Raw genomic sequence first — 12,875 nt, 5'->3', positions numbered from 1 at the left:
ATGGCCTGGGAAGAATCTCAAGTAGGGTCCCTGAGAATATCTCCATATAAACAGAAAACTTTCTGCCTTATTTCTTGGTGAGACTGTTTTCATGCTGCTTCATTGCATGGCTTGCTTTAAGGAAACTTTTTTTTTTTTTAAGGAAACTTTTGATACAGAACTGGCAATGTGCTAACAAATATTTATTGGCAATGTTGTACGGAGCCATATTAAAGCCTAAGGCAGAAGAAAAAATCAGTAATATCAATCCTGTCTTTAATCATTTAAAATGTGGATATTTTATTAATCATGAATTTTTTTTTCTTTTCTGCACTGACCTTTTTTTCTAAAACATTGCATTTGCATCCCCCTTAACTTGACGGAACTTTTTTGGCATCATCTTAGGCCCAACCTGTAATAACTCACCAATTATGTGCTGGGAACTATAAGGCAGACACAGTCACTGGCCTCATGGAGTTCCTACCCTAGCAGGGTCATGGCATCAAACATACATTTGTGAAGTCTAGGGAGCTAGGAGAGTGTAAGAGGTGGCCCTTTGGTCCCCAGGCATTAGACCTGCTTACTGAAGGGTGAATGGGAGTTCATGCACTGCAGGAGGGCTGGTAGGTTGAGGCACTTTAGGCCATTAGGAACTTCCTCAATCTGTTTGCTTACTAGTTATGTGAGCTCTTGGTCTAAGAATGTAAGGGCTCTTATCTCAAGTGAGAATCAGTCTGTCATGTGCTAAAACATATTTGCAATCTCTGTATTACATTGCATTAGTTGTAGGCAGTGGCCCCATCTCTAACCTCAAGGCAGTTTTCAAGCCAGCTTTATTTGGGGGGGAGTCTTTCTGTTGAGTTCATTAGTTTTTAGACATCAATTCAAAAATTACTAAGGGAGCCTTATAGACTAGAAACTATTTTTCCTCTTATAGCCCAGACCAGTTAGTTAACTGGAGTAGGAGAGGAGATTCTTTTACCTGATATTTAATACAAGTTTAACTGTATTTAAATTGCATTTATTTGATCTCATCAGAAATCTGTACGACATCAAGCAAAAAGGAATTCCTCTCCCAAGATCAAAGCAGCTAATTTCTTAAAAACAAACCTTCATACAATAATAGGAAAAAGAAGTGTGTACTCAGCTCGCTTTTTATTTTTCTGTATGAGATGATAACAAAATGCACATATATTTTTTTCTTTAGAAGTTTAAGCAATTGTTCTACAAGAGGTTTAGCTTTCCAAACTAACTCTGTGAGCTGCAGAACACTACCACCAGAAGTTGTCAATAGCTTGGTGCAGACTGTGTTGTTTCTATGGAATTCCCTTACTTTTGCACACATTATGCTATTTGACCCTCTAAACAGCCCAATGGAATGGGTAGGGTATGTACATGGACTATTATTTTAAATAAGAAGCACCTGATTTTCCCATGAGTAGTAAGCTTTTAGAAATAACAGACGACAAAGGCTCAAACCAATTAAAAGTGTCAAACCTTTAAAAAGTATTTGGTTAATATTAAAGAGATATTAAAGTGTGTATAAAATTTAGAGGCATAACAAACTGCAACCATAAACTTCAAAAGATCGTCCTTAAAAAGTCCCAAATAATCTTAACATGTCATTTATTTTAAAAAGCGTGAATTACTTTATTGTAGTTTAAGAATTTTTTTAATTGATCACACATTGACAGGCATAGGTTTACACTTATGCATTCTTACACCGAAGATTCTGAAATGAAAATTCTGGCAGCATTTTCACTTCCATAATGGAGCATTGTGTTGTTCAGAGCCAGGCTCTCTCCAGTGCCACTCTTGACTCATTCTAAATGTTGGTCATTTTTGTGACCTTTCTAGAAAGACACAAGGAACCCACACACAGAGAAGAGCAGTTGGGTACCATTGGTCAATCAGTGGGCACATTCTTCACTCACCTTACCATGCATTTCTCATGGATTTCATGTGTAAAGCTATCACAAGAGAATGGATTCTTCCAAATGACTCAGGGTATCACACTTGATCTTTTAGGAATTCATATTATGCCATGAATTGAATATCTACTAGATTTCATATCTATATTTCTGTGTTTAGAACTGAAGCATCTTTTTACATTATTATAGCATCTGATTTTTAAAAAGTTAAGAGAAATGTGAAGCTTTTATTTCAAATACATTTAGATTCAGATTTTCCCAGTTTGATTTTAAAAGCCATGAAATTACCACAGGACTATTATTGAAGGTGACAGTAATTTCCTTTATGGATATTGAATAAATGTTCTAGTGACAAGAGTCTTTCAGCTTGTAATTTTACATTTTTGACCTAGAGATTGTTAGCATTCAGGTTTTCTAAGGATTATACCTTTCCTGCACTCACAATATGATCACTTTAGGGATGATTTTGCTAACGAAGTGGCATGTAGAAAAATATAGGCATCACCTTGCCTAAATTAATAATTCCTCTGTATAACTTCATAATTGTTGCTTCTCAGTGTGGATCAGTACGAAATAGTGCCTTTGAGATACCTATATTACATATCCAGGTAATTACATATCAACACCCTGAATGCACCTTTATTAAGTCTGGTCTTCCCCAAAGTGCTCAATCACAAACTGGGAAGAGCGCCAACTACTGCTATCTAGAGCTTAACTTTACCATTATTTTATGGTTTTTGCTATTTGGTTATAAATATTATTATGAACATAGGAAATGTAACTTTTTGATTAGCTGTTGTTTCTGCTCAGCCAAAGATTGCTTCCACCATACTAAAGAAATGTATTCAGATGGTGGGAATGTGTAGGTGTATCTCAATCAGAATAAATTAAATTTCAAGGACTTTTAAATAGTGAGGTTGAAATGCCCTGATAATAATGTTTAGATCACCAAGGGTGGTAACTGAATATCAATAGTGTTGACATTTGCACCTCTGAGATATGGAAACACTGATTTCAAGGATTTTGTAGAAAGGGCATTTGTCAGTCTACAGATAGAATTGCTAAATAAAATCTGGCATCCTGTGATACCCAGTATCCAAGTCCTTAAAAATATTTTACCAGTTGTACTTACAAATGCACAAAAAGTACTCACAAAATGTCCTTGCTCTTTATGGCTATATTGCTACTAATGTTTGGGGGAAAAAATACTTAAAAAGTGGCCTGTATTGAAACCAATAATTACTGATCTCTGTGATCAATACCCTAAGACCTTTGCGAGCAGGTGGTGGCATCTCAGTGCCTTTATGCATTGAGAAGAGCTCCAGTGAAGAAAGAAAAAAAATCAACACTCTGTAAGGTTTTATATCAAGATATCAAGGGAGGTGAGAGTATTAAAAAATGAATTTGATTTTCTTTAGTTCTCTCTTTTTTTGTTCTTACTTTCTACAGTGAACATATATTATTCATATAATGAAATGTTTTCTAGAAATTCCTGCCACTAGGTTGAAATGATCGAAATCAAATATATTTGTCACATGAGAATTCTACACATAGCAGTGTCATGACCTTGAAATCCTCAGAAGACAATCGTGCATTGACATAACCTGGACATGACTTGATTTTTAAACCCTTTCGGAGGCACTGCAAGGGGAGGGAGGGTTCATGGTGAAGGAAGCCTTGGGGAGCTGGTGATGCGGAGGCAGGGAGCAGTCAACTGCTTCTAGAATCTCACAGAGTACCCAGTGTCTCAGAGCTGGGCTGGCTTTCAGAATAGAAATAGTCTAAATATTCTTGTAAAATAGGATTTTAGTTTCTCACAATTATTCTTTAACTAATGATAAAATCCCTAAAGGGACAATTCCAAGGTAAATGTACTCACAAAATTTTAATACTCCCTTAGATCAGTATTATTCAAAATGTGCTGTGCGGATGGTGTTGTCCATGAACTGTTAGTCACCTGTCTGTGCAAAGAGATAACTACAGATCTAGCCAGAGTCAGTCTTAACTGAGTAATCTTACTTCTATTGAATCTAACAGTAAAACTTTTGTTTCTAATTTTATGGTATCTTTTTAAGAGTTTATTTTCTAGCAATTGATTTTTATTGTCTTTTACCAACGTGTTTGTTCACACCAGATATGGAGGGAAAAAATACTGGTTTGCGACCACCTTAAACCCCTTTTTAAAAATGAGTTAGAATAATTCCTATGTAGCAGCTTTAGGCAAGGAAACCATATTTTCAAAATATTAAGTCAAGACACATATACTGACATTTCATAGGAACCTAGTAAAACAACAGAAAAAAATTATGTTAAAACTGGAGTTCTGGAACTTAGAACTCCCACACATGTATTGATACTTTTATGGCACTCTTGCCAGGATGTTAGAATAATGCTTGGCTTCCCTCCAATGATGTTTCCAGGGCCCAGAGGATACACGGAACCAAAAGGCTTTCCCCGGAAGATGTGGAGTCCATGAGGGACATTCTGACACACAACATGTACCAAGTCCGACAAAGGGTGTGTATTAGCTGTCTGACTTGTCCCATTGCCTGTCCTTCGAACCAGTCATTCAGGAATCAGTTCTTGTTCACATTGTCTCCTCTATATCAGCCTTCTTGCTAAACAATTTCTTTCTGCTTAATTTGGGGGACAGAAAGTTAATTGTTTACCTTTCTGCTAAAAAAAAAAAAAAATTGGCACATGCGGTGTAAAAAGGAATGCAAATCCAATTGCTGGCCCTAGGGGTCAGGCTGCCCTAGCCCTGCAGCCTGGTACTTTCCAGAACCAACAGGTCTCCCTCTCCCTCCAAAGATGAACAAGTGGTGGAGCTCATTCACCGCACCATAGAAAAAGATGGCACCGGGACATCAATGAGAGTATCAATCTGACTGACTGTAATAGAGCTTAAAAAGTCGAGATGGTTATTGAAACTGCAGTGCTGAAAGCCTACATTAAAGGAAATATATTGGGCATATTATTTTTAATTTTGGAGAAAGGAATGGAGTCTATACTACCACCTGGGAACCAGGACAAAGTGTATAATAAGAACATTCCTGGGGGGCAGTGAGTGAGTCTTTCTGAAATTTTGATGTAGTTAAATAACATTTAAGCTTGTAAACTCTAAGTAGGATTTTTTTTTTTTTTTTTTGAAGTTTGAGGATTCAATTGAACATCCCAATTCTTGAGTATGGTATGATTACAAGTAAATGCATTGTGAGGGCCTTGGTTTTTGTGACTACATTATATATCAGTCTTGATGGGCCAAAAAAATCCATCAGGCTCAAGTGCCTCGCTTTCAAGGAGAAGATGCTAAGGTTAGGAGAGTTATTTATCTGACCTATTGAAGGTCACACAAAAGGTTCCACGTTAAGAACCCGGGTCTGCCAACTGTCTACCCAGTGCTCTTTCCATGACTCCAAACTTACATGATCCAGTTAAAGTGAACGTTTTCTGGCTTCCTGTTTTGGAAAGGTCAGTGATTAAGGCGTATGTGTCAGCCAAAGGCTCTGCACCTGCTGAAGGAATATAGGTCAGCATCAATCATAGCAAGCTTAGAGTAAATTCAAGAGCTTTCAAATCATTCCAAGTGAAACTGTTTCAGTAAGACTATCACATTCTGATAAATAGTTAGATAAATTGTTAAGAACTTCCTGGCTAAAAGAATGTTGGCTGGCTTAGAGGGGCCAGAGCTCAAAGGCTGCCTGAAACTCAGCCTTTTCCCCATGTTGATGAAGGTTGAATTTAAGGAAGGTCCAGAATGGAGATGGAGATGCTAGAACTCCAACCTAGTCTAAAGTGAGGTTAAGTTCCATTCTAACTTTTTTTCCTTTCATGCAGGTTCCAAGAGAGCCACCTTTCTGCTTTCATAAGGGTGCCTGTTCAGTCTGTCCTCTGAGTTTCTCTCTTCTAAGCTATGTAACATATCTTCCTTTTTCATTGCCCCAAATAAGCAAATGGGTCATGGAAGGTCTCATGGGGAGAACATAGGTAATAAACAGAAGGGACTTTCAAGCCCCTGAGATGGCTTTTGCTTCCACTTTTGTTGCTTTGAGAGAGTATGCCTCATCACTCCTTCCCTTCCTGTCCCCTTTCGCATCCCATGGTTTACGTAGGTCATGTGACTCCTCTTTTCCCCATGGTCCTCTTGCCCTCTTGAAAGAAAAACTACTCTAGAGATGCAATGCAGGACAACTGCCTCCTAGGGTTCTAGTGGGTGATCTATAGTTTTGAGGATTGTCAAAAGGTGGCATCTGTAATCTCTAGCCTGGGTGATAGGTCAGTGGACCTCACCCGGTGCGGGGCTGATGGCTGGGGCATTTCTCACAGTCTGCATCTGAGAAGAGGCCATTTTGAGAGTCAGGAGTCACTTCAGGGCAAGGTTAGGATGAGTGGACAGTCTGGGAGATCCTGATTCATAGTTGATCTGAAACTGGGCTGGTCCTGCCTGGTCTGTTGCACCTGGAAGGGCTCCGGACACTCCTGTTTGAAGCCACTCCTCTCCACACATCCAGATTATCACTGCTGGGCAACTTGATTAACTAACCTCTGGAGGTTCCCAGTGGGACAGCCCTCTGGGTTGCAGAAGCTCTTTGGAATGCCCTGGGTATGGAGATTGAGAAATACTCTCTTTACATTTACAAGGGAAGAAACTGACTTCAGCTCAGACTCTAAGTCAGAGATTGATGGGCAGCCCCCTGGGGTGCTCCTAAATGATTCAGGTCACACTCAGAATCCCCACACACTTTCAAAGAAATAAACAATTTATCTAACTTCAGCAAATATTTAATGCACATTTAGAGCTTCGCCCCATAGAACTCAAGTTCAAGGGGGAAATACAGTTTTTCAGTGATGCATAGGACCTACTATGCTCCCTGCAGATAGGCAAGGAAAAGCACATGGGTGATGTGATATGAGATGAAATAGAACAAAAATATCCAAACATTCCTTAAAGTACAGCCCTCAAGTCAAGGTGTAGGAAACTCCTATTAGCAACATATACATATACATATACATATATACATACAGACACATACATATATGTGTATATATAAACATACGTGCACATTGAATTCACTTTTACATGAATTTAACACTGATGAAAAATTGTGAAAGTTTGTTTTGGTATTCTAGGGATTTAATTTAAAAATCTTTTTGTGGTAGTGTCGTATGTCATTCTTTAATAGCTTCCTGTATACAATGTACTTAAGTTGAAGTCCATCATTAGTGATGGTGGATGAGAGCCCATATTTCAAACTATCTTCAAAATTTAAGTGTTTTTGCCAGGTTTTTATCAGATTGGTTGATTTGTCAACAGTGGCTGGTAAAGATCTCCTATCAGGTGACGGTGAAAGGTGGCTTTGCAAATTCCTCATTGTTCTCTTGGCCTCCACTTATACCTTCTTTATGGAACTTCTTTTACACAATTGTCTGTTTTGTGAGGATTATTAGTTAACAGATAATAAAGGCCACAAATCTACTTAAGTAGCTATATATACACTTAAAACAGAATAGACTAGGGATGTCTGGGTGGCTCAGTTGTTGAGTGTCTGCCTTCGGCTCAGGGCGTGATCCTGGGTCCTGGGATCAAGTCCCACATTGGGCTCCTTGCGGGGAGCTTGCTTCTCCCTATGCCTATGTCTCTGCCTCTCTCTCTGTGTCTCTCATGAATAAAAAATAAAATCTTCATTTAAAAAATAAATAAATAAATAAACTAAAAGCCAGTGAACCAGTGAGGACACTGTTGTCAACCTCTCCTCTTCTGTTCTGACAGGAAACTGGACCATCTTGTATATCAACCAAGCAGGGGTCTGTTATAAATCTGCATATTAAGTACAAATAAAGCTTAAATTCTCTTGTATTTTTTATAAAAATGAATGGAAACATAAGTATTAGCATTTTTTTCCCTCACACTGGGGATCACCTTGTGGCGTCTCCTGGAGTGTGTTCACCTCACCTAAAGGACCCTTGCCCTGGAAATGGAGTCTCCTCTTTTGGCCGGTTGTCCCCAGCTACTTCCTGTACCTCTGTCCCACTTCTCACTATACTTTGAATAAAGGACTAAATCCTCCTGTGGTAAACAGATTCCCAGCTCTGACCCAGGTGGTCCTTCTATGGCCCATAACAGTTTTTCACAGCTATATATATATTTTTTTTTTTCACAGCTATGTCTTATCTCATGTGTTCCCTCTTTCTGAAGGGACCATTTACTCATCTTTCAAGACTCAGCCCAGTGCAATGCGCCTTTCCCACCCAAGACTGGATCAGTGCCCTTTGCCTGGACTCTATAAGTCCCTCCAGATCCCAATATCTTCTCACTTCCTGAGTGTGTAACCGTATATGCTTGTTTGACTCCCCAACTAGACCATGAGCCCTTTGAAGACCATTCTTCAAATGTATCCATTTTTAAAAAATCCTGCACCTACCATGGCACCTGACAATATAGAGCATTTGCTATTTTGCTATTGAATTGGAAATCCTTATCATAATATCCATTAACCGGGAATGCTAGCACCTGCTGTCCTGAATCTGTTATCCAGTGGGACCAGTATATTTCCTGCTGCAGAGTGAAAGTAGGGAGAAAAGAAGTTCCAGTTAAGCACTCTGTAAACATCTGAGGACCAAGGTTTGTCTGTGGTTTGAGAAAGGTTACCACTGGCCTGGTAAGAATAAGGAAGACATTTTTTATAAAGATAATTGATTCAGTTTGAAGGACTACTCTTTAATCAACAATTGTGTCCTTCCTACGTTTTGGTGTAAAAATCTCTTCTCCGCCTGGGTGGCTCAGTCGGTTAAGCGTATGCCTTTGGCTCAGGCCATGATCCTGGGGTCCTGAAATGGAGCCCCCGTGTCAGGCTCCCTGCTCAGTGGGAATCCTGCCTTTCCTCTCCCTTTGCTGCTCCCCCTGCTTGTGCTCTATCTCTCTCTGTCAAATAAATAAATAAATATTTAAAAACAAACACAAAAAATAAACAAAACCTCTTGTTTTTTGAACTGATAATGGTGATAGTAATCTGTTGATTTTTTTGAATGTATCTTTAATTGGCAAAATGTAAAAATGGCAACCTTAATGAAATTCCCAAAGTAGTTTTGACATTTTTCTCATCCATTAGATCCAAACACTCAGTAACCACTGTCCAAACATAAAAAAAAAAAAAAAAAAAAAAAAAAACAAAAACAAAAAACACAACCTGGGAAAGGGGGTGGGTATGGGGCAGCCGAAGTGCATGGGTACATGAGGACCCGACTGCTGCAAGGATACGAAAATGACAGTGCAGGTGGGCAGCAGGGCTCCACAAGCCAGAAGGCATAGGCTCCAAGCCACAGCTCTGTCCTGGTAGGGGTGGCCTCAGTCACAGGCTTTTCTTCTCAGGGGTCACTGCTTGCTCCTCTGTAATTGAGGCAAAGGCTCAGGTGGCCTTTTCAGTGTCTTCTTTCTGTATAGTCTTAGTTGGTGAAATGTCCATCCATGGTCTCTGAAAGCCATGGTTGGGTGGAGATGTCCTTACCTTATCTGACATTCTGTTCTTTCTGCAGACCCTGTCCTACAACAAATACAACCTCAAACCTCAAACAAGTGAGAAGCAAGCTAAAGAGATTCTGATTCGCCGCCAGAATACCTTAAGGGAGAGCATGAGAAAAGGTCACAGCCTGCCGTGGGGAAAGCCGGTAAGGTGGGGGCTGTAGACTCACCCAGGAGCAGGTGACTGCAGGCAGGAGTAACAGGAAACCACCACCTTGTTGTCAGAGTAAAACAAAAGTAAGAGGGCACAAGACACTAGACAACTTCACTCAGGATCCAGAGCCTTCAGGTCCATGGTCAGGATGAGCCTCCAGGATGGGTCAGTGACTGGAACACTCACACTGGGCTGTGAATCTAAACCAGATGCTAACCAGGTACTGACCATTCCAGGGGAACCTCCATGGACTGGGGTGCTGGGCTTGAGGAAGCTTACTTCTCTCCCAGGGAGATATAGGGAAGGATTTGTTCTTGTTCTGGGCCTCATCTTCGGATCATTCCCTGTACATTGGAACTGTTCTATTTGAGGCCATATCGAAACAACTTCTGGACAAATGTTAGGTCTGGAGTAGATTCTATTTTCTACCCTAATCTTAGTGGCTAAAATATAATGATAATGATGAAGGTAGTAATCATAGCAACTAACCACCTGAGCAGAGGGTTAAGTGACCTTGTTCAAACATTTTAGTTTCACAATTTATCATTTTCAAAATAAAAATCAAACTATTCAACCTGTGATCTTGTAGGAATACCTATCCTAAGCTAACACTGAGAGGTACCCGTGAAATTACTAATAATGTCATGACATAGCATGCATATTGTGTTTTTAAAGCAGACACATGCTTTCTAGTGTTTTCTTTATCCTCACTTTCTGTGAACAATGTAACCCAGGCATTTTATCCCCTTTTTCCAGACACAAAATTCAGGCACAAAAAGGCTAATTGGCTTATCCCACTTAATTATAATTATTCCTGTTATCAGTGACTGGAATGCAGATCTCCTGACAATGGACTAAATAGTCTTTGTTTTTCCTATAAAAATATATATCTCAATAATCCATAATTCTATTTTCCTTACTGAAAAACAAATGCTTTCCAAAATAAAGTCACTTTGAGAGGTTCATAATGGTCTCTTTTATCATGAGAGGGAAAGGAAACACAAAGAAGCATTCTGCTGTCTTTAAACCAGAGTAACGGGGGTACAGGCGAGCCTGTAATCCTAAAGAGGTCCTCAGTGTGGGCCGATGTCTCCCAGTTTCTCATAGGACACTGAATCTCAGACTCATCTCTGCTATTCCTTTCTGCTTGTTACCCACAGGCCGGTACCAAAAATATCCGCTACCTCTCCTTTCCCTATGGCCACCCTCAGCCCGCAAGAAGAGATACAAGAGTTGATGATTTCACAGGTAACCTGCCTACCTGGCTGCTCTTCTTTGCCTATAAAGGGTCAGATGACAAATATTTGGGAGCTCGTGGGCCAAAAGACAAAATCAAAAATATTATGTAGGCACTTATATGATAAGAAAAAGAGAAAACTTTTTTATTAATCTAATTCAGAACTTGATTTACAGTTTTTACATTTACTGAAATTTGAATTTCATGTCATTTTTACCTGTCATAAATAGTCTTATTTTTTTTTCAGCTGCTTAAAAATGTAGCAATTATTCTTAGCTCACAGGCAATACAAAAAGAGTCAACAGCTGGATATAGCCCAGGGGTGATAATTTGCTGATATAAAATTGGCACTTTTTTGAAATATTTGAAAATTCTAACTCAAATTAATTAAATATTTGAAATATTTAAAACTTAACAGGATTCTCCAAAGTTGGTTAAATTTTATTAAAATAATTTCTCAAATTTACTGATGACTGTTTCCTGTTTAATATCTAATCCTTAAGTAGAATTCTTAGAATTATTGAAACTGCCTATTGTTCTATTAAAAGCCATTATTTTTTAAGTGTATATATAAAATGATTTCCTCTTAGCAAAAACACATTTGAAACTCAAATAGGCTAAACATATAGGATTTTAGTATTAAATCTTTGAAGAGTGAATATAATTACTCTTTAAAATGGAATTTTATTTCCTTCTGATTTAAAAACATGCTTGGTATAAAATAAAAACCAATCAGTAGGAAAAAAGCATAAAATAAGAAAGTTAAAAGCACTTGAAACCCCAACACCAGATATAATCACTAGAGAACATTCTGGTAAATGTTCTTCTATAGTTCTCTCTGCACCATCTTGATCCCTACCTTATATGTATCTGATACAAGAAATAAAGAAAAAACACACAACATCATGTTATCCACAAAATCACTGTATCATCGTTGTTTTGGAATTTTTATGAATTACCTAGTTCACTCAACCATCTATGTGGACATATTTCCATTCAATGGATATAAACTAAATAATAATTTTTATGAGCAATCAATAGTCAATTATATAAAATAATCCTAGCTTAGTTAGGTAATCCTTATTAACAAATATTAAGGTATTTTGCCTTTATATCTAATATGAGCAATGATATATAATAAGCATCTCAGATCACTCATGGTTGATTTTTGCACAAATAATCTACTTCCTTAGTATGTTTCCTTGGAAGCAAAATTTGGGCATCAAAAATCACACATATTTAAATTTACCCTCACACCAACAGTCTGTGAGAAAGGTCATTTCCAGACACTTTACCCATCACTCAAACTTTTGAGTAACCTATGATGTGATAGGATAAAGTTTATATACCATATATACCATATTAATTTTCATCTGAGTCTCTGATTTTTAATAAGGTTAAACATCTTTTCGTATTTTTTGGAAGCAACTGTGTTTCTTCTTGGGAAGTTTCTGTTTCTGTCTTTGGTCATTTTTTTTCTATTCCATTGTTTATTTTCTTAAAATTAATTGGAAGAACTCTGTATAACAAGGATATCATCTATTGTCTCATGTTTGTTGCCAATGGTTCCTCTTCCAGTTTCACATTTATCTTTTAGTTTTTAGATATACTTGCCATTTAGAAGGTTTTGTTCTGATTAATCAAATCTGCTCCATCCTCCACAGAAAAATTAGAAAAAAATTTACTCAATGTTTTTAAACTTTACTAGTTTAATGATTCTGTTTAAATTTCAAACCCTTTGAGATTTATCTTTATGTGGATTAAGACAGAGACACTCTTCAGATTGTTTTCCAATGGTCATGCACCTGTCCCTACCCCATCTTTTCCTCCAAGATGAGAAGCCATTTTTGTTGTGCTAAAGTCATTTATCCTAAGAGAGTTTGGGGCTCTCAGTTCTCTTTCACTGATCTAGCCATCTATTCCCAGAGCACTGTCTTGAAAGTAGTGTCATTTTATGTCATAGAAGAGCTAATCCACAAATAAAAGCAAACAAAACAAAAGACCACCACTGTAGGATGTATAATAAATTAATTTCTAAAAATCTTCCTGGTACAA

The 12,875-nt window shown here is 38.0% G+C and overlaps 1 protein-coding gene across 1 annotated transcript in view; it reads left to right on the top strand.

Annotated features, from left to right (window-relative positions):
- SLC9A4 (solute carrier family 9 member A4) overlaps nucleotides 1-12,875 on the top strand; it is a 74,045-nt gene that overhangs the window by 49,739 nt on the left and 11,431 nt on the right. The window contains exons 9-11 of the mRNA XM_025992386.2: nucleotides 4,331-4,427; nucleotides 9,444-9,575; nucleotides 10,744-10,831. Coding sequence (XP_025848171.1) covers nucleotides 4,331-4,427; nucleotides 9,444-9,575; nucleotides 10,744-10,831 — 317 coding nt within the window. The remainder of the gene's footprint in view (nucleotides 1-4,330; nucleotides 4,428-9,443; nucleotides 9,576-10,743; nucleotides 10,832-12,875) is intronic.

The sequence above is a fragment of the Vulpes vulpes genome, chromosome 16, assembly GCF_048418805.1.
Source record: "Vulpes vulpes isolate BD-2025 chromosome 16, VulVul3, whole genome shotgun sequence".
Lineage (NCBI taxonomy): Eukaryota > Metazoa > Chordata > Mammalia > Carnivora > Canidae > Vulpes > Vulpes vulpes.
This window is presented reverse-complemented; position numbering and strand designations above follow the sequence as displayed.